Genomic DNA, 20680 nt, shown 5'->3' on the forward strand with positions numbered 1-20680 from the left:
TGCATAATTAGTGTTTGTGCAATCAGATATCGGTCCCACAAGCATACAAATGTCCTCCCTTAATATCTTTCTGTTGGGCTCATTCATGCTTACTTGCTCAGTCTCTTTCTCTCTTATTGATAAGGACACTTCCTTAACTCTTAGTCAAGCGTTTCATTACCCCATGTATTGTCTCTGTGGAACTTAGTTTGACTAACACTTCTGTGGTTTGGTCTGCGATTTTTTTACATATCAGAGATGTTATAAAATGCAACTTGTAGTTAAATTTAAAACTATCACATTTACAATATAATGATTTTTTGAATTATCTTTTTCATGGCAACTGCTTTTGACAGATAAAATGAAGAAAAACCCTGAATAATCTGTCCTGACTTTGATTTGCAGTCCCTCCATCTCCACCGGTTTGTGCAATTGAAGGAAAAGCTGAATATGGACAAACTGTTAAGCTGACCTGTCACTCTGCTGAAGGATCTCCAAAACCAATATATTCTTGGAAGAGTTTCAATGTAAAGAATCAGCCAAGACAGTTACCCCAAATGTCTTCTCAGGGTTAGTATTTACTGTAAATTATACCTAATCTTTAACTTTAAAGAAAAAAAAATTCTCATGGGATGTGTCTATCACTGACAAAATCAACATTTGTTCATATTTGTGATTGCCTTTTTAAACTGAGTTGTAAGCTGGGAAAGAGCATTGGTTTTGGGTCTGGAGTGACATGTAGATAAAACCATGTAAGGATAGCAAATTTCCTTCTCTCAAGAACATTAATGAACCAGCTGGCTTATGATGGCAATGATAGACATGAAACTATCATGAAAATAGCTTCAATTCCATTTATTATTAGTTTAATTTCTACTCGTCGTTGTGGTCGGATTCAAATCTATGTCACCAGAGCATCAGCCTAAGCCTTTAGATTACTAGTCGAAAAGTGTGGTGCTGGAAAAGCACAGCCGGTCAGGCAGCATCTGAGGAGCAGGAGAATCAACATTTCGGGCCTAAGCCCTTTATCAGGAATGAGGCTTGTGGGCCAAAGGGCTGAGACCAGATGTGCTTTTCCAGCACTGTACTCTTCGACTCTGATTTCTAGCATCTGCAATCCTCACTTTCTCCCTTTGGATTAATCGTTCAGTAACATTAAAATTACCATTCGACCACCATCTCTCATGTTTGCTGTGTATTATCAGTATATCAAAATCTCTATTCCTGTTCATCAGATGCTAACTTGTGAATTTTATGTATTACCATGTTTTAATTGTAGGGGATATCTTTGCTAGTTATAATCTGCCTGCAGTCATTGTACATTAGATCAGTTTTGTGACACCAGTACCCTGTGGTCACCTGTCTTCATCGGTCACAAATATTTTAGTCTTTTGGTTTTTGTTCATTGAGATTTAAATCATTAACTTTTTATTAAACTGTTCATTATAGTTCTGGATGTAAGTTTGTTCACTGAGCTCAACAAGCAAACTTGCATCCAGAACCTCAATCTGAGCTACAAATCTTCTCAAAACTCGCTGTTCTTTATAGTGACAGCCATCATTTTATTATAGCCTTTAAGCCAATTATGTTAAACATAATGGAGCAGGGTTAACGTGTTTTCTGCAGTCAATAATCTAAGCACAAACTGCACAAAACAGTGCTCGAAATTTTGCTTGATTTGAGAAGTGTCTATGTTTCTGCTCAAATTTATTTGCATATTGCCAAATGGACAATCTTTCCTGAGCCAGCACAATTGGACAGCTCTTTAGATAGTACTTTTCTAAAGTATGTTTACTCTTTTTAAAAGACTGCATGCATTGGTGTCTGGTAATTTGATACAGTCTCATCTAATACAGTTTTAAATGGATTTTTCACACACAAAAAAAGTATTTTTAATTTCAGTCCACCATCTGAGTAACTTGATTTAATAACTGACTTTTGGAAAAATGATTATACAGACCAATTGGAACACGTTCATGTTCTGATGTACAGTAGCCTGTATCTTAGTCAATTAGGGGAACATGTACACTCAAGGTATATAAAAAAAAGTATTGTTGTTGTTGTTGCACCAAAAGGCACCTGTTTCATTTTAAAAGTCTTCTGGAAGGCCAGCAAATAATCATAATTACCAGAAGCTCTCAATGGTCATTCATTTCCCAGCATGGCTAGTTTTGTGGGTGATTGATTTTTCAACTTGTGGATGCTGGAAATTGAAACAAAAATCGAAATTGATGGAGGAACTGAGCAAGTCTAGCAGCATCTACAGAGAGAAGGCAGAGTTAACAAATCAAACTGAAGAAGGTCACTGGATTCAAAATGTTAACTCTACTTTGTCTACTGTATGTCATAATTATTATTTACTATTGCCCCATCCATTGTGACCCTAAGGCTTTGAAATGAAGTAAATAAAGGAAAGCCATTTCCAGTTTCTGAAGGTTTGATAATCACCAGGGTTAGATTTGAGGTAATTGGCAGGCGAACTGGGGTTGTGTGAGGAATTGTCGTACTAAATTGTGATCTGGAATGTAATGTTAGTAAAGCCAATCTAAAATATTACAACTGTAAAATATCCTTTCTTATAAAATGAGTCCTGGATTTTGTTTTGGGGAGGCAGTGGTTTGGAAAGACTGACCTGAATTGTCAGTTCTTGCATAAAATGGAAACCTTGTTAACAAGCAGTGTTTCATTTGTTGATCTAACTGAAAAATGTCAAAACTCAAACATGGTCAATTTAGTTTTTGGGACAAACAAATACTGCAACACATTTTTAGTAACATATAGTTTAATTCAGTAGGAACTCAATGTAGGTGTTCCTAATATTTCTTTAATTCTTATATTTTCCCTCAGAACCAGGTGGATTAATGCTAAAAAACCTTTCAGCTGAAACATCTGGCTTCTTCATATGCACCTCAAAAAATAAAATCAAAGAAGTCTCCTGTAACATAACCTTAGCAGTAATGCCTCGTAAGTATCTTACTTAGCTAAAATAAGCCAATCTAATTTGCTCTATTTTTGATTGCTATACAATTGTTGGGAACTTTCCATTATGTAATTAATTGTACTTATTTGTTATACATATATTGGTTTTAGAATCATACAGAAGATAGGCCCTCTGGCCCATTGAGTCTGCATTAATAAAACCCACTTTCCAGCACATGACCCACAACCTTGAAGATTATGACATTTTGAGTCCTCAGGAGAAAGTGAGGACTGCAGATGTGGAGATCAGAACTGAAAAATGTGTTGCTGGAAAAGCGCTGCAGGTCAGGCAGCATCCAAGGAGCAGGAGACTCGATGTTTCGGGCATAAGCCCTTCTTCAGGAATGAGGAGAGTGTGCCAAGCAGGCTAAGATAAAAGGTAGGGAGGAGGGAGTTGGGGGAGGGGCGTTGGGAATGCGATAGGTGGAAGGAGGTTAAGGTGAGGGTGATAGGCCGGAGAGGGGGTGGGGGCAGAGTGTTGGGAAGAAGATTGCAGGTCAAGAAGGCGATGCTGAGTCAGAGGGTTGGGACTGAGATAAGGTGGGGGGAGGGGAAATTAGGAAGCTGGAGAAATCTGCATTCATCCCTTGTGGTTGGAGGGTTCCTAGGTGGAAGATGAGGTGCTCTTCCTCCAGGGGGTGTGTTGCCATGGTCTGGTGATGGAGTAGGCCAAGGACCTGCATGTCCTTGGCAGAGTGGAAGGGGTAGTTAAAGTGTTCAGCCACAGGGCAGTTGGGTTGGTTGGTGCGGGTGTCCCAGAGGTGTTCTCTGAAACGTTCCGCAAGTAGGCGGCCTGTCTCCCCAATATAGAGGAGGCCACATCGGGTGCAGCTGATGCAGTAAATGATGTGTGGTTTATAGTGAATGTCTGTGTTGAGTCGGTCGCCCGAGATAGAAATGGAGAGGTCTAGGAAGGGGAGGGAGGAGTCTGAGATGGTCCAGGTATTTTGAGGTCGGGGTGGAAGGTATTAGTAAAGTGGATGAACTGTTCAACTTCCTCGTGGGAGCATGAGGTAGCGCCGATTCAGTCATTGATGTAGCAGAGGAAAATGTGGGGGGTGGTGCCAGTGTAGCTGCGGAAGATGGACTGTTCCACATATCCGACGATGAGGCAGGCATAGCTGGGGCCCATGCGGGTGCCCATGGCTACTCCTTTGGTTTGGAGGAAGTGGGAGGATTGGAAAGAGAAGGTCCTTGGCCGCCTCCATCGCCAGACCATGGCAACACAATGCTTGGAAGAAGAGCGCCTCATCTTCCGCCTAGGAACCCTCCAACCATAAGGGATAATGCAGATTTCTCCAGTTTCCTCATTTCCCCTCCCCCCACCTTATCTCAGTCCCAACTCTCTGACTCAGCACCACCTTCTTGACCTGCAATCTTCTTCCCGACCTCTTCGCCCCCACCCCCTCTCCAGCCTAACAACCTCCTTCCTTCTATCGCATTCCCAACGCCCCTCCCTACCTTTTATCTTAGCCTGCTTGGCACACTCTCCTCATTCCTGAAGAAGGGCTTATGCCCGAAACGTCGATTCTCCTGCTCCTTGGATGCCGCCTGACCTGCTGCACTTTTCCAGCAACACATTTTGAGTCCTCATCCAAGCACTTATTTAAAGGTTTTGTGAGGTTTCCAGCCTCAACCTCCCTTCCAGGCAGGGCATTCCAGATCCCTACCCTCTAGATGAGAAAAAGCTTTTCTTCAAATTCTCTTTAAAACTCCTGCCCTTCACCTTAAAATTATATCTCCATTTGAAAAAAAAATCAATTATGTTGAACAATTACTAAATAAACTGATAAACTGGATCACCCCCCTGACTTGGAAATATATCACCTTTCCTTCATTATCACTGGGTTAAAATCCAGGAATTCCCTGCTGAACAACATTGCGAATCTGTGCATATAGCATATGAACTGTAGCAGTTGAAGGAAGCAGCTCACCACCACCACCTTCTCAAGCGCAGTGAGGGACAGGCAATAAATACTGACAAGCCATTGATGCTCACATCCCACAAATGAATAGAAACAAAAGTTACATGGCACTACCACTATACCTGGGCTTCCTTTTATATCCTTTCCATGGATATGTGAATCATGAGTTTTGTATCTTAGTAACTATCACTCCTGAAGCGACCAGCTCTCTCTCATCTTGGAGGACAATTTAAAGGGCAGCTCTATAAAACCTGGCAGCTTAGTCATTCCCCTGGGGCTTTGGGAGTTTGACTCTGCCCACTATAAGCCCTGAGTGTCTAACCATAATATCTTAATTATTACCACAGTACACAATCAGGGCCTCTCTTTCTATCTTTAACCATCCCAGACCTGTTAAGGCAACTTCAGTACAGAATACTTGATCCTGTGTTTTACCTGAAATTGAAGACCATTCTAAAGCCTATCAATCTTACAAAACTTTTAAGTGTACCAAGGAGGGGGTGTTCACATTTGTTTTGGAGAAATAACTTTGTATAAAGCCTTTAATGTAAAATGATACTTCACGTTTAAAGCTTTGCTTCCCCTACTTTGTTAGCTTCAATGAACCTTGGCTTTTATGGTGGAATTATTGGAGGTGCAATTGCTTTCATCGTAATCCTTGGTATCATTATTTACTGTTGCTGTTGCCGTGATGAAAAGGCACCCGAAGATTATGAAATGGGGTGAGTAGTGAATACAATAGACAACGGGAATACTCCTTGTTTTTGAAATAGTGAAATGAAACTTTATACATTTGCCTGGACATGCATATGAAACCTCAGTTTAACATCTTCATATAAACAATGGGATAACCAAATTGCATTGACATTTGGTTATGTCTTGGGGGAACTAACAACAGTGCTAGAAATACAATCTGTCTTCTGTTAAATCCTACTGGTGTGAGACAGTAGTTGGCCAAGTTGTTTCTGATAGACTGCACTATCACCAAGCTATGCCAAGCCCCCTTCCCAGCATTGTTGAGTCTGTTCTTTTGATTTTCAAATTAAAATAGTTTTAAACCAGCAAATTACATCAGCAGTGCTCTTGGCTGCACGTGTTGCTAGCCTGTTATTTGCTGCCCTTCGTCCAAAGTGTACATTCAGAAAAAAACATTTTCCTCTTGCTGCAGAATCCTGCTTGGCCCACTTTTGCAGCATTTTCTGTTTTTATCCCTGTCCTCAATGTTGTCAGCAGTCTGCCTTTTCTTCATTGTTCCCTTTCACAGAAAGTTGGTGACAACAATGAAAAACAGGAGAAAAAACCAGAAATTACTGGAGGAACTCAGCACATCTGCCAGCAGCTGTGGGAAGAAAGCAGGGTTAACATTTCATCAGACTTCAGTCACCAGGCTTCAAACATTAACTTGGTGTTTACTTCACAAATATGCTGGCAGATCTGCTCAGGAAGAGATTGGCAACTGGATGCAAAACTAGTTTAACGGTAATAGACAGAGGATGGTGGTTGAGAGTTGTTTTTCAGTCTGGAGGCCTGTGACCAATGTTTCACAGGTATCCGTGCTGGGTCCATAGTTGTTTGTCATTTATATAAATGATTTGGATGTATATTTAGGAAGCATATTAGTAAATTTTGCAGGTGACCCCCAAATTAATGGCATGGTGCTCAGTGAAGAAAGCTATCATCCAACATTACAAATGGATCTTGTTTTCTCTTCCTCTTTTGACAATAGTAAATTGCAGTGAATTGGGAAAGTGGGCTTCAGAATTTCAAGTTCTGTATTGTTTTAATGTTACAAAGGTCTGGAGATACTCTGGTGCCCCTTAGTGGAAGGATATGGTTGTCAAAAACTTCTCCCCTCCCCTACAATCTAGCAATTGGCAAGCCTTGGCAGGTTGGGAAAATAATCTGCTTAACATCAGGGAAATGCTATGAATGGCTACTCATCCATTAGAAAAATAGAAAGGATTTGTGAATCCTTCTGAAAGGAGAAGACGAAGGTCCTGAGGTCCTAAGCTGATGCTGAACCTCTCGACAAGTGGTAGGCGTTCCATATGCCAACATAAACGGAAGCAATCCTGGTGAACAAAAACTTTTCATGGTACAAATTTTTAGTGTTACTTTTATGTTAAAAAGGATTAATATTATTACTATATTTAATAGGGATCCACATCACCAGGCAGAATATGAAGAGGGTGAAGACGAAGAATTACCAGAACGGAATTCTGCAAGGCGTGACCATAGAGGAGCCTACTATGATGAAGTTCCTTCTGAGAATGAAGGGGAAAACTCTCCCCATCCTACTGTAAGAGCTCCATTGGCACCTCCCAATAAACCTAAATATGTCCCAGAGAATCATGATGTGTAATAAAAGCAGTTTCCTAAAAGTAGCTTAGTTTAATGGATAAAACTGGGTCTTAAAATTGCAAAATATAATACTAAACTATTGGAACATTTTAATACAATAAGAGTATACATATAAGATTTTCTTTAAAAAGAAAGCTGCTTTTTCTGGAGTTGTCAACTTAAGTATGTCTTTAGATTTTAGTTATGTCCTGAAAAAGGCAGTCTTAAGTATCATTTTCATCATTTCAATTTAGCAGTTTTGGGGGTTGGTTAGTTTAGTTGGTTGCAGTGTAGAGTGACCGCAACAGCGCAGGTTCAGTATGAAGTCCTGCCTTCTCTATCTTCAGGTTAAACTCACCATTATTCATCTCTCTCTAACAAAAGTTCCTCTGGGACAATGGCAACTTTACTTTTAAGATTTGTTACTTTTAATTTGTCCTTTTTTAACAAAAAAGGAGGGATGTAATTTGTTTAAAGTTATTCTTAAATGTGGGCTATTGAACACTTTTTCTTGCAAGATCTAAATTACGGCCTAGATAATTGATATCCTTTAAATTTTAGCTTTTTTAACTGATATAATTATCTTGGTGTTTGCTCACCCTCTACCACACCACCGCCATCCCCACACTTTATGGGAATGGGTAGTCTCCTTCTTTTGGAGCTAGATATCTCAACCCCAACTCCGATTGGAATTGATGGCCAAGTAGGTTGCATCTACAATGTGGCCAAACAGGTTGATGAAATAAGTGTAAATCCTTCCAATACAGGGGTTGGGGTGGAGTCAAGATCTGCCATTTTGCCCAGCCTGTATTGAAGGTTGTGGCACTGTGGGCTAGACCTGCCTTCAGGCAGAAAATTCAAAAAAAGATGGGGAACTTAGCCTTCAGAGAGAAACAAGTTTAATTTATTAAATGAAATTAAAGCAAAGTAAGCTCAGAGAGATTTGATAGAGGTTAAGAAACTTCAGAATGGAATAAATAAAGGGAAACCACTTCCAGTGCTAAAGAGTTGATGAGCACGAGTCTTAGATTTAAAGGTGATTGGCATGAGAACCAGAGGTAGTGTGGGGAATCACTGTACCAAATTGTCATCTGGAATGTAACCATTCAGACATTAGTAGACCGCAATCTATGACAGGGATTTGTTTCTAAATGTCATGGATTTTGATTTACTAAATTACTCCACAAAAGAACTGGCATAGATTGAAGGTCTGTATATCTCCCATTTGTGGCAGAATCCATGTACTCTTCTCAAATATTAAGTAATTAATAGTATCTCAAAAGTAACAGGGTGCCTGTTTAACTAACTTAAAAACTTGAGTTAGTTTTTAAATCATTATTTCTCTGTAATTAACCATAATATTGAGATATTTGTTCATGGCTATTGCAAACTACCACTTAATATTTAAGACAGCTATGCTAAAAGGCAACAAAAGTTCATCTCAAATTCCAGGCTCAGTTCCTGACAGTGTGTCAAATCTTAGGATTAGCTCAGGAATAGAAAAACTTTCTGTAAAGGAAGGGAAAAAAAACAATGCTGTCGTGATGTTTCTGGTTTCTTATGCCGTCATGTTCCAAAGGCTACGCTATGCTCAGTTGGTTAAAATATGGCCTGTAGCTTAAAGATGATATGGTCTAGAAAATAGATCTGAATGAATCAGTAAAATGGACAACCTAAATTACCTGATCCCTATTCCCACATTTTTCCATTCAAAAAAAAAAATCCAATGTCTTTGAAATTGTATTTTCAAACAGGTGTACATAAATGATTCAATGTCACTATTGATTTCCAAGCAAAAGATCTTTCATGTCATTAACTGTTTCTGCATATGTTTAAAAGTCATCTTGGATTTTTACCCAAACATTAAAAATGGAGCTCCCATGATGATACATAAAGTCTGGTGAGGACTGTCTGCTTAGCTTTCTTACCTTGTAATTCACAAGTGGTATTAAGTTAGTCACAAACATGAAAGCCAGTTTCCAACTGACCTTCTGTTTCTATTTAGCTTTTCTTTTCGGAAGGAAAAGTAAATTATTTTGATTCGCTAGTCACAGTTTTATGTTTATTCATGGTTGGTAACTACATGAAAATGTTTCTGATAGATTTATTGTCGATTTTAGTGTTGACATTCTGAAGTATTTTGTTCTAAATAACAACACTTTCATAATAACTTCCTTTAGCAGTTTTTTAAAAAGTTTTGTCTGTTAAAAAGTTTGAAAAAGCAGCATCTTCACATATGGTTACCTGGCTTCACAACCTGTTGTGATCTCTTAAGAAATTGCTATAAAATTCATGAGACATTTCTTTAAAAAATGCTTTCTTGCTAGGCACTGCAGAAATTTGAACCTGTTTATGTGCTTAACTCCTGAACGTTGATCAAAAATGTTATCTTCGTCACTCAATAAGGAAATGAAAAGGGATTTGAGGAAACTTGTTATTGTTACCATGTACAGTTGAGTTAGAAGTGGATAATTGAAAATTGCCATTCTTAACTGTCATACTTGCACATAACCATTTGGGGGTGCAGTAACAATATCTGTTTTCTCCTGGGTTGGTAACGCACTGCACAATTTTATAAAAATTCAAATTTCAGTGTTAAGTGTGAAATCATACAAACATCAATGATGAATGTGAAATGTAAAAATAAAGGCTATTCACATTGATCACTTGTGCCAATAGGACAGCTAATGTTCAAAAGTAGTTTCACATTTTTAATTGTTTTATAAAATTGTGTATTTTTATACAAAGTTTTTCTGTTTTCCCTAATTTTACTGAATGCATTATATAAAAATCTTAAACTTATCACGGACTCTGTCATTTTTAAGGGGGATTAAGTTTCAATACTCATGGGATCGGAAAATCAGCATTTCACCATTTAGGCCAATAGGTGTAATTGTTTGATTTTGTTCTGACACGGGAGCTGTTTCATTCAAACAAGTTGCTGAAATTCTAATTGATGCAGTCATTCATCCAAGGTGAGTTTTAAACATTGTGAAACTAGTGATTTGTAGAGAGGAGACTGCTTCCTTTGTATCTCTGGGCACTACCTTAAGGGCCCATCAAGGCATTCTCCATGACCTTTTTACAATCACTTGCTCTGTTCCTCTCTCACTGACATTACTATCCAGCATACCCATGAAGGGTTACACCTACCCTTCCTTTCAATGATATGGAGATATCCATTGAGGCAAAACACAAGAGACAAACAATCATCATTGACTTCTTTTGCCTCTAGGGGGACTTGTCACTTGTCAACAAGATGCTTTACCATGACCTTATTTAGATGACTGCATTGACATCAGCAGCTTAACGGAACCTGGCTGACGAGACATTAACTTGCTCTTCACAAACCTTCCTCACCTGTCTATAGTTCCACCACTTCTGGTGAAACATAATGATCTTATCAGAACTTCTTGCCTTATTCTCTCCCATTCCTTTTCTTCCTGTGTCACCTTCAATTCCTTCGTGCAAGAGTCTAGGACCAAGAGGCAGACATCTCAGAATAAGGTGTCATGCATTTTCAGATAGAGATGAGGAGGAATTTCTTCTGTGAGTAGTGAATCTGTGGAATTCTTTACTATAGATGCCATTGAAGCTGGTTGTTAAAACACTGTATAACTCAGCCTTGAATACGCTTAACTAGTCAGGAAATCAAAGGTTGTGGATATGACAAGACAGTGGAGTTGAGGATTATGAGGTCAGCCATGATCTCAATAAATGGCAGAGCAGGTTCAATAGGGTGAATGGCCTCAGTCTACTCCTACATTTTACATCTTCTCCCTGTTGACCACCACATGGAGGAAGCACTGAGAGTGGTAAGGGCACAGTATGTCCTCATAATGGAGGACTTCATTGTCCTTCAAGAGTGTCTTGGTTAACTAATACTGAGCAAGCCTGGCTTTCAGGAAACAAATGACTGCATAGTGCCTTTTAAAGGCAACAGCCAGACCACTGGTCCCATAAAGAAACAGCAGATATATTGCTGTCCTACCTGCTGCTGTAAGTGTTCTATGCCTTGCACATGCATACCTAGTTAGCTGGCCATTGTGTAATCATACATGAATAGTCATTCCATCACAGAGCAACACTCCTGATAGTCTAACCAAGCCTCTAGGGCAAAAGAATCCACCTTGTATTGTGGACTTTAATGGTGCCAGAGTAGTAGTAACAAATGTGGTTTCCAAGTTAACTTTTTTATTTTTGAGCATTTTCTTCATAAAGACCATGATGGTAAAAAAGTTTCTTCATTTATCTTGTTCTGTCTTTGCTTGGCTGGGTCATTATCAAATCAGAAAATGAATTTTAAAAGGTGCAGTAGTTGCCATGGTGTAGCATTAGTCAGCACAAGGCCCTTTTAAATAAACAAAGTAATCGTAGCTCTACAAATTGAGCCACAATCACAATTAAATGCTCACTAAATTCAAATTATTTTATTCAACAAATTTATCAAGAACAATCATTCGAACACAAAATGAACTTAGTACAGTGCTCCAAAACAAACAAAATCCATTTTGAGATGCATAAAATATGCATTTGTCGATTTCCCATTATGTTATCATCATTTGAAAATTGTAAAGGCTTATGCATGTTTTTGCAGTATTTATCTTTTACATTTTAGAAAAAAGGTTTTAGTTTGCTATAATCGTGCATCTGCAATCTTACATTTTTCAGCCCTGAAAACCAGCCCATTACTAGGTTTCAGACTGAGATATTGAGGTATTCCTACATCTGACATTATTTCTGCTTAAAGTACACGCACAGGAGAATAATATCACCAAAGATCAAAACAAACAGCTATATTAAATGATTTTCTTTAAAACCATTGAGTATTATTGAATATATTTACTGCTGAAATCCTGGCGGTGAGCGAGATGGAAAATTCAGCCATGCAGCCAGGGCACCTCTTCCTCTCCCAAATTGTGCTGCAATAGGATAATCCCTTAAACTGGATGCTGAAACACAGCTTTTATCTATAACATACAAACAGGTATTTTAGGGTAAACAACTGGCTACATGTTCTATTCAACAAAATAATAGATTTTAGTGCTCCAAAACCCAGAGATGTTTAAAAAAAAAACTTATTTGTACAATGATGAGCCAATGAAATTCCACTAGGATACACAAATTTCTCATCATTAGTGCACAGTGCAGAAAACACATCTGCATATTTATGTTTATATTTGGTAAATCAATTTCACTGGTTTTCAAAACGGAGTTCAGTAAATATTTAACTGACCAATTTTACAATCAACGTCTGTGTGGTGCTGGAAAAGCAGGTCAGGCAGCATCTGAGCAGCAGGAGATTAGATGTTTTGGGCACGAGATTTTCAAGGAATATGGAGGGGGAAGGGGCTGAAAAATAAATAGGGGGGTGGGTTAGGGCTGTGGGGAATGTAACTAAGGAAGGCAATAGGTGGATGCAGGTGGGGATAATTGCGATAGGTCAGTGGGGAGTGTGAAACAGATAGGTGGGAGGAAGATGGACAGGTAGAACAGGTCAAGAGAGCGGTGCCGGGTTTGATCTGAGATGAGATGTAGAAAAGAGAGATTTGGAAACTGGTGAAGTTGATGTTGATGCTGTGTGATTGAAGAGTCCATAGGCAGAAGATGAAGTGTTCTTCCTCTAGTTGTCAGGTGTCTTTATTTAGCTGTGGATGTGCCCCAGGACTTAAGGCAGTGGGACTGTTTAGTGCATGTCCCAGAGATGTTCCTTGAAACGCCCTGCGAATTGGCATCCTGTCTCCTCGATATACAGGAGACCACATCGAGAGCCACAGCCACAGTGGACAAGGAGGGTGGGCACGCAGGAAAATCTCTGCCAGATCTGAAAAGAGCCTTTGTGGCCTTGGATAGAGGTGATGGGAGAAGATGAAAGCACAGGATTTACACCACCTGTAGCAGCAAGGAAAAGTGCCAAGTGTGGAGGGTGGGTTGACCGGGGTCATGGACCTAACGAGGGAGTCACTGAGGGAATAGTCTCTATGGAACACAGTGGTGGGGAGGGAAATATATCTTTGGTGGTGAGGACTGATTGTAGGTGGCAGAAATGGCAGAGATAATGCACTGTATCCCCCCCCCGGAGATTAGTGGGGTAGAAGGTGAGGACCGGGTGGGGGGGGGGGGGGGGGGGGGTTCTTTGTTGCAGTTAGAAGGCTGGGGTTCAAGGGCAGAGGTGCGGGAAATGGAGAAGATGCGCTGGGTGTGGTTAATCACTTTGACCTTAAGTTCATATGAACCATCTCTAAACACTTCCCATCCCTTCCTGGATCTCTCAAACTATCTCTAGCGATTGACTCAACACAGACATCTATTTCAAACCCACCAACTCCCACAGCTATCTTGACAACATCTGCTTCCCACTCCCTGTAAAAACATGATACCTTACTCCCAATTCCTCCATCTCTGCCATGTGCTCCTAGGAGGAACAATTCCACTCCCAGGTGGCCTTCTATTTCAAGGACCACAATTTAGCCTCTCAGTACTCAAAAGTTTATGCTTACCACCAGAGATGTTTGAAGCTGTAGATTCAACTGGTGAAGGGATTATTGTCTTAAATTATTCTCTGGTTTTGCTTGCTTTTAAAGAGATCAGAAAATTTTTAAAATGTTGCTTTTTTTTGTCAAACGATTTTTTTAAAATGTTGACAACATACAGAGTAATCTGCTCTTCCTAAATTATCATTTTCTCACCAACCAGGTAAACCACCCAATTAGTCACTCTTGGCCTCTTATTTCAAGGACCACAACTTCGCCTCCCACATGATCAATCACATCCTTCAGCACATCTCCTCCATTTCCTGCACTTCAATGTGGTCTCCTCTACGTCAGGGAGACAATCGCGGAATGTTTCAGAGAACGTCTCTGGGACACAAACCAAACAACCCCACCATCCTGTGGTCGGCCACTTCAACTCCCCCAAGACATGAAAGTCCTGGGCCGCCACCACTGGCAAATCCAAGCCACCCGACAACTGGAGGAAGAATGCCTCAACTTCCGCCTTGGGACCTTTCAACCACACGGCATCAACATAGACTTCACTAGTTTCCAAATTTCCCCTTCCCCCACATCTCACCCCAGATCCAAACCTTCAACTCAGCACTGCCCTCTTGACCTGCTGTACCTGTCCATCTTCCTTCCCACCTATGTGATCCACCCTTCCCACTGACCTATCACAATTACTACCTGCCCCCCCACCTGCATTCACTTATGGCTTTCCCAGCCCCAACCCCTCTATTTCTCAGCCTCCTTCGCCCTCCACATTCCTGATGAAGGAATTATTTCAGAAACAGACTCTCCTGCTCCTGATGCTACCTGACCGGCTGTGCTTTTCCAGCATTACACTTTTCAACTTGGACTCTCCAGCACCTGCAGTCCTCACTTTCTTCATTAACTTGCATGTGGTCATTTGAAAGTACAAAATTATAGATACAGCTCTTAAATGATGAATGTTTTCAGCGTTCTGTACTACACTTGAAATTACTTTGTTAAACATTTAAAAATACATAAACATGAAGGAGGCAAGTCAGCCATATAGTTCACCGTTCCATAGAAGCATCACAGCACTTAAATCTCTTGAATTAATTGGAACATTTTTTGAAATCCAGACCTATAGCTGCAAAAGCAATTCATGACCATATAGCCAGTTCTAAAATATTTGGGGCTTTGACATTCATTCAACCAGTGGTTTGCAGCAGTTTGGAAGCCAAACTTTAAACATTTTGATTGTTATGATTTCCTACTAATGACCATTAGACTGAAATTTATTTTATACTGAAGTAATCCTGTAGTTCCTTTGCACCAAATTAAAATTTAGGATACTCAAAACAGCTCGCAAGTACTCAGAAAAGTTTATGCTTACCACCAGAGATGTTCGAAGCTGTAGATTCAACTGGTGAATGGATGTATTGTCTTAAATTATTCCTTGGTTTTGCTTGCTTTTAAAGAGATCAGAAAATTCTTAAATGTTGCTATTTTCATTAAATGATTCTTTAAAAATGTTGACAACATACAAAGTAATCTGCCCTTGCTAAATTATCATTTACTCACCAACCAGGTAAACCACCCAATTAGCCACTCTTGGCCTGAGAACTAATGGAAGGATTTTGCTTCATCATACAGATGTACAGCATGGAAACAGACCCTTCGATGCAACTTGTCCATGCCAATCAGATATCCCAATCCAATTTAGTCCCACCTGCCAGCACCCAGTCCATATCTCTCCAAACCCTTCCTATTCATATACCCATCCAGATGCCTTTTAAATATTACAATTGTACTAGCCCCTACCATATCTTCTGGCTACTCATTCCACACACACACACTCTCTGCATGCAAAAGTTGCCCCTCAAGTCTCCTTCATATCTTGCGCTCTAACCCTATATCTATGCCTTCTAGTTCTGGACTCCCCAACCCCGGGGAAAATCTACCCTATCCATGCCTCTCATGATTTTATAAACCTCTATAAAGGTCACCCCTCAGCCTCCAACGCTCTAGAGAAAACAGCCCCAGACTATTCAACCTCTCTCTATGGCTCAAAACCTCTAACCCTCGCAACATCCTTGTATATCTTTTCTGAACCCTTTCAAGTTTCACAACATCTTTCCGATAAGGAGACCAGAATTGCATGCAATATTCCAAAAGCGGCCTAACCAATGTCCTGTACAGCCGCAACATGACATCCCAACTCCTGTATTCAATACTCTGACCAATAAAAGGAAAGCATACCAAAAGCCATCATCACTATTCTATTCACCTGCGACTCCACTTTCAAGGAGCTATGAACCTGCACTCCAAGGTCTTTTTATTCAGCAACACTCCCTAGGCCCTTACCATTAAATGTAGAAGCCCTTCTAAAACTTGCTTTCCCAAAATTCAGTACCTCGCATTTATCTGAATTAAACTCCATCTGCCACTTCCCAGCCCATCGGTCCATCTGATCAAGATTCTGTTGTTATCGGAGGTAACCTTCTTTGCGGTCCACTACACCTCCAATTTTGCTGTCACCTGCAAACTTACTAACTGTACCTTTTATGCTCACATCCAAATCGTTTATACAAATGATGAAATGTAGTGGACCCAGCACCGATCCTTGTGGCACTCCACTGGTCACAGGCCTCCAGTCCACCACCATCCTCTTTCTTCTACCTTGGAGTCAGTTCTGTATCCAGAATACCTAGTTCACCTGAACCTTGCTAATCAGTCTCCCATGGGGAACCTTGTCAAGCACCTTACTGAAGTCCATACAGACCACATCTACCGTTCTGCCCTCATCAATCCTCTTTGTTACTTCCTCAAAAAACTCAATCAAGTTTGTAAGACATGATTTCCTACTGACAAAGCCATGTTGACTATCCCTAATCAATTCTTGCCTTTCCAAATACATGTACATCCTGTCCCTCAGGATTCCGTCCAACAACTTACCCACCACCGAGGTCAGGGTCATCGGTCTATAGTTCCCTGGCTTGTCCTTATCACCCTTCTTAAACAGTGGCACCATGTTAGCCAACCTCCAGTCTTCCCGCACCTCACCTGTGACTATCAATTATACAAATATCGCAATAAGAGGCCCAGCAATCACTTCCCTAGCTTCCCTCAGAGTTCTAGGGTATATCTGATCAGGCCCTAGGGATTTATCCACTTTTATGCATTTCAAGACATCCAGCACTTCCTCCTCTGTAATATGGACGTTTTTTACTACATTCTACATCTTCCATGTCCTTCCCCACAGTAAACACTGATGCAAGATACATATTTAACATCTCCCCCATCTCCTGCAGCTCCACACAAAGGCTGCCTTGCTGATCTTTGAGGAGCCCTATTTTCTCCCGAGTTACCCTTAATGTATTTATAAAGACCTTTTGGATTCTCCTTAACTCTATTTGCTGAAGCTATCTCATGTCCCCTTTTTTGCCGTCCTGATTTCCCTCTTAAGAATACTCCTACTGCCTTTATACTTAAAAGGATTCACTCGAACTATCCTGCCTATACCTGACATATGCTTCCTTCTTTTTCTTAACCAAACCCTCAATTTCTTTAGTCATCCAGCATCTCCTATATCTACCAGCCTTTCTTTTCACCCTGACTGGAATATACTGTCTCTGGACTCTCATTCTCATTTCTGAAGGCTTTCCATTTTCCAGTAATTCCTTTACCTGCGAACATCTGCCTCAATCAGCTTTTGAAAGTTCTTGCCTAATACCATCAAAATTGGCCTTTCTCCACTTTATAACTTCAACTTTTACAGCTGGTCTATCATTTTCCATCACTGTTTTAAAGCTAATAGCTCCCCCACTGACACCTCAGTCACCTACCTTGCCTTATTTCCCAAGAGTAGGTCAATTTTTGCACCTTCTCTAGTAGGTACATCTACATATTGAATCAAAATTTTCTTGTACACACTTAAATTCCTCTCCATCTAAACCCTTAACACTATGGCAGTCCCAGTCTATGTTTGGAAAGTTAAAATCCCCTATCATAACCACCCTATTATATTTATATAATTGAGATCTCCTTACAAATTTGTTTCTCAATTTCCCTCTGACTATTCGGGGGTCTGTAATACAATCCCAATCAGGTGATCAGCCCTTTCTTATTTCTCAGTTCCACCCAAATACATCCAGGGAAGTTATTCCCAGGAATATCCTTCCTCAATACAGCTGTAATGCTATCCCTTATCAAAAATGCCACTTCCCTGCCCTCTCTTGCCTCCCTTTCTGTCCTTCCTGTAGCAGGGAAAAAAAATTTGTATCCTGCAACATTAAGCTGCCAGTCCTGTCTATCCGGAGCCATGTTTTTGTAATTACTGTGATATCCCAGTCCCATGTTCCTAACCATGCCCTGAATTCATCTGCCTTCCCGGTTAGGCCTCTTGCATTGAAATAAATGCAGTTTAATTTATCAGTCCAGCCTTGTTCTTTGCTTTGTTCCTGCATGCCTTGACTGTTGGATTCACTTCTGTTCTCAATTGTTCCAGGCTCAGATTGATCTCTTCTTCTCCTCCCCACCTCCCGAGCAGCTCTAACAAATCTCCCTGCCACTATATTAGTCCCCTTCCAGTTTAGGTGCAATCCATCTTTCTTGTACAAATCACTTCTACTCCAAAAGAGCTCCCAATGATCCAAAAATGTGAATCCTTCTCCCATACACCAGCTCCTCAGCCATGTATTCATCTGCTTTATCCTCCTATTCCTGCCCTCACTAGCTTGTAGTACCCAGAGTAATCCGGATATTACTACTCTCGAGGACCTCCTTTTTAAATTCCTGCCTAACTCTAATCTCCCTTCAGAATCTTAACCTTTTCCCTTGCTACGTCATTGGAACCAATGTGTACAATGACCTCCTGCTAGCCTCTCTCTCCCTTGAGAACATTCTGCACCTTGATCACGGCACCAGGGAAGCCACATACCATTCAGATTTTTCGCTGCTGGCCACAGAAACAGCTGTCTGTACCTCAGACTAGAGAGTCCCATAACACAATCAATCAATCTCTTGGAACCCTACATACCCCTCATTGCAATAGAGCCAGTCTCAATACCAGAAACTTGGCTGCTCAAGCTACGTTCCCCTGAGAATCCATCAACCCCTACGGTTCCCAAAACTGCATACTTGTCTGAAATGGGGATAGCCACAGAAGACTCCTGCGCTACCTGCCTTCCTCTCTTACCTTTCCTGGAGTTAACCCATCTATGTGACAGTATCTGCAACTTTCTCCCTTCCTATAACTGCCATCCATCACATCCCCTTGCTCCTGTAAATTCCTCATTGTCTCAAACTGTCTCTCCAACCGAACCATTCAATCTAATAGTGTTTGCAACTAATGACATTTATTGCAGATATAATCCTCAGTAATCCGTAAACTCCCATATCCGACAAGAAGAGCATATCACTCCACTAAAGGCCATTTTTGCTTCTTTCAAGCTACAGACCCAGAAAATAGCTCTATCCTATTCCTCTACAAAATACTGCTCCAGGTTAAATTAATACTATGGCTTATATTTTAAAGTTTAATCAAGACATATCCCAATACAACATATAATCAAGAAATAACGCACTTTCCTGCAGACTCACTGTAAGGCCACACCTTAAAATATTCACTTATCTGTTTCTAAGCTGTGACTTCTCCAAAACAGGTTTCTCCACGATTAGTTGTGAATTTCACTCTGTTTGTTAATTTTCCCAGATGCACTCCGATGTCCAGCAATATATGAATTCAAACAGCAAAGGCAGTAACTACGCAGGTTGACTGTTGTGTCAGTTAGCAGTGTAGGTCTCGCTCTCTCACCCCTGTACTGACCTCACCACGTGCTGCCTTTGTCGGTTCCTCTCCTTTTAAAACTGTTCTTGTTTTGACTTCTCTTTTCCTCCAAAGTTCCAAAACAATGCAACGGCATATAAAACAGTAATTGCTACTCCTAGAATTCGAGGAAATCAGCTCCAATACCTCAAATGAGGAGCAGCCTGTTACAGCCAGAAATTTTTCTTACATTACCCAGAATCCACTCATTAGTGCTCAGTTCTATTATTTATATTTTCCATTGGAGATATACAAGAAATAAATAATTTTTTCTTGCATAAGATTAATAATGCTACCCAGCACAGACCTGTTAAATTCGTCATAGATCAAGGATTGAATCTGTAATCTCTCTGATCTGCATTTGTTTCTATGTTCATACAGTCAGCTACATGGTAATTAGTAATATCTCAATGTGAAGAGGTAACTTTTTCATTGTGGTGTCAATCTGCCTGACATTTACTTTATTTGAGGCACCTTAAGACCACAGAATTTTTCAATCTTCACCCTAACCTCCAGTCACACGAGAATTGTTTTTCGAAGAAAAATTACAAGAAAGTTTAATAGAAACTTATGTACTAGCAAATACAATCTTAAGCAAAAGTAGTAAAATCCATGATCAAACAAGCCCCCTCGAAGTATTCGGTAACATTCTTCTTACCTTATAGATTAGCCACTTAAGTGTGACAACTGCATTTCTCCCAGACCTTGAACTTATGGTCTTGGAATGGGAATTATGACCAGCTCTTCACTGCACTATGGAACATGATATGGACCAATACCAAAGAGTCATACTGCACAGAAACAGACCCTTCAGTCCGACCAGTCCATGTTGAAAATAATACCAAACTAACAGAGTCCCACTTTCCTGCTCCTGGCCCAAACCTTTCCTATTCATGTACTTACCCAAATGCCTGTTTATCACTCTATTGGACCGACATTCACCCATTTCCTCAGGAAGTTAATTTCACACTAACTGCACTGAAAACAATTGTGCGCCTTATGCCTTTTTTAAGATCTCTTTCCTCTTGCTTTAAAAATGTGCCCCCTAGTCTGGAGAAAAGATAACTATCATTAACTCTATCCCTCATTATTTTATAAACTTCTGTGAAGTCGCTTCTGAACCTCCTATGCTCCAGTGAAAGATGTCCCAGCATATCCAGCCTTTC

At 40.3% G+C, this 20680-nt stretch overlaps 1 protein-coding gene across 1 annotated transcript in view; it reads right to left on the minus strand.

Annotated features, from left to right (window-relative positions):
• Positions 1 to 2124: 2124 nt before the first annotated feature.
• LOC140485848 (protein maelstrom homolog) overlaps positions 2125 to 20680 on the minus strand; it is a 73817-nt gene continuing 55261 nt past the window's right edge. The window contains exons 11-13 of the mRNA XM_072584308.1: positions 15081 to 15156; positions 12070 to 12193; positions 2125 to 2182 (exon numbers count right to left, since the gene is read on the minus strand). Coding sequence (XP_072440409.1) covers positions 2125 to 2182; positions 12070 to 12193; positions 15081 to 15156 — 258 coding nt within the window. The remainder of the gene's footprint in view (positions 2183 to 12069; positions 12194 to 15080; positions 15157 to 20680) is intronic.

Source organism: Chiloscyllium punctatum, chromosome 15, assembly GCF_047496795.1.
Source record: "Chiloscyllium punctatum isolate Juve2018m chromosome 15, sChiPun1.3, whole genome shotgun sequence".
In the NCBI taxonomy this organism is placed as follows: domain Eukaryota; kingdom Metazoa; phylum Chordata; class Chondrichthyes; order Orectolobiformes; family Hemiscylliidae; genus Chiloscyllium; species Chiloscyllium punctatum.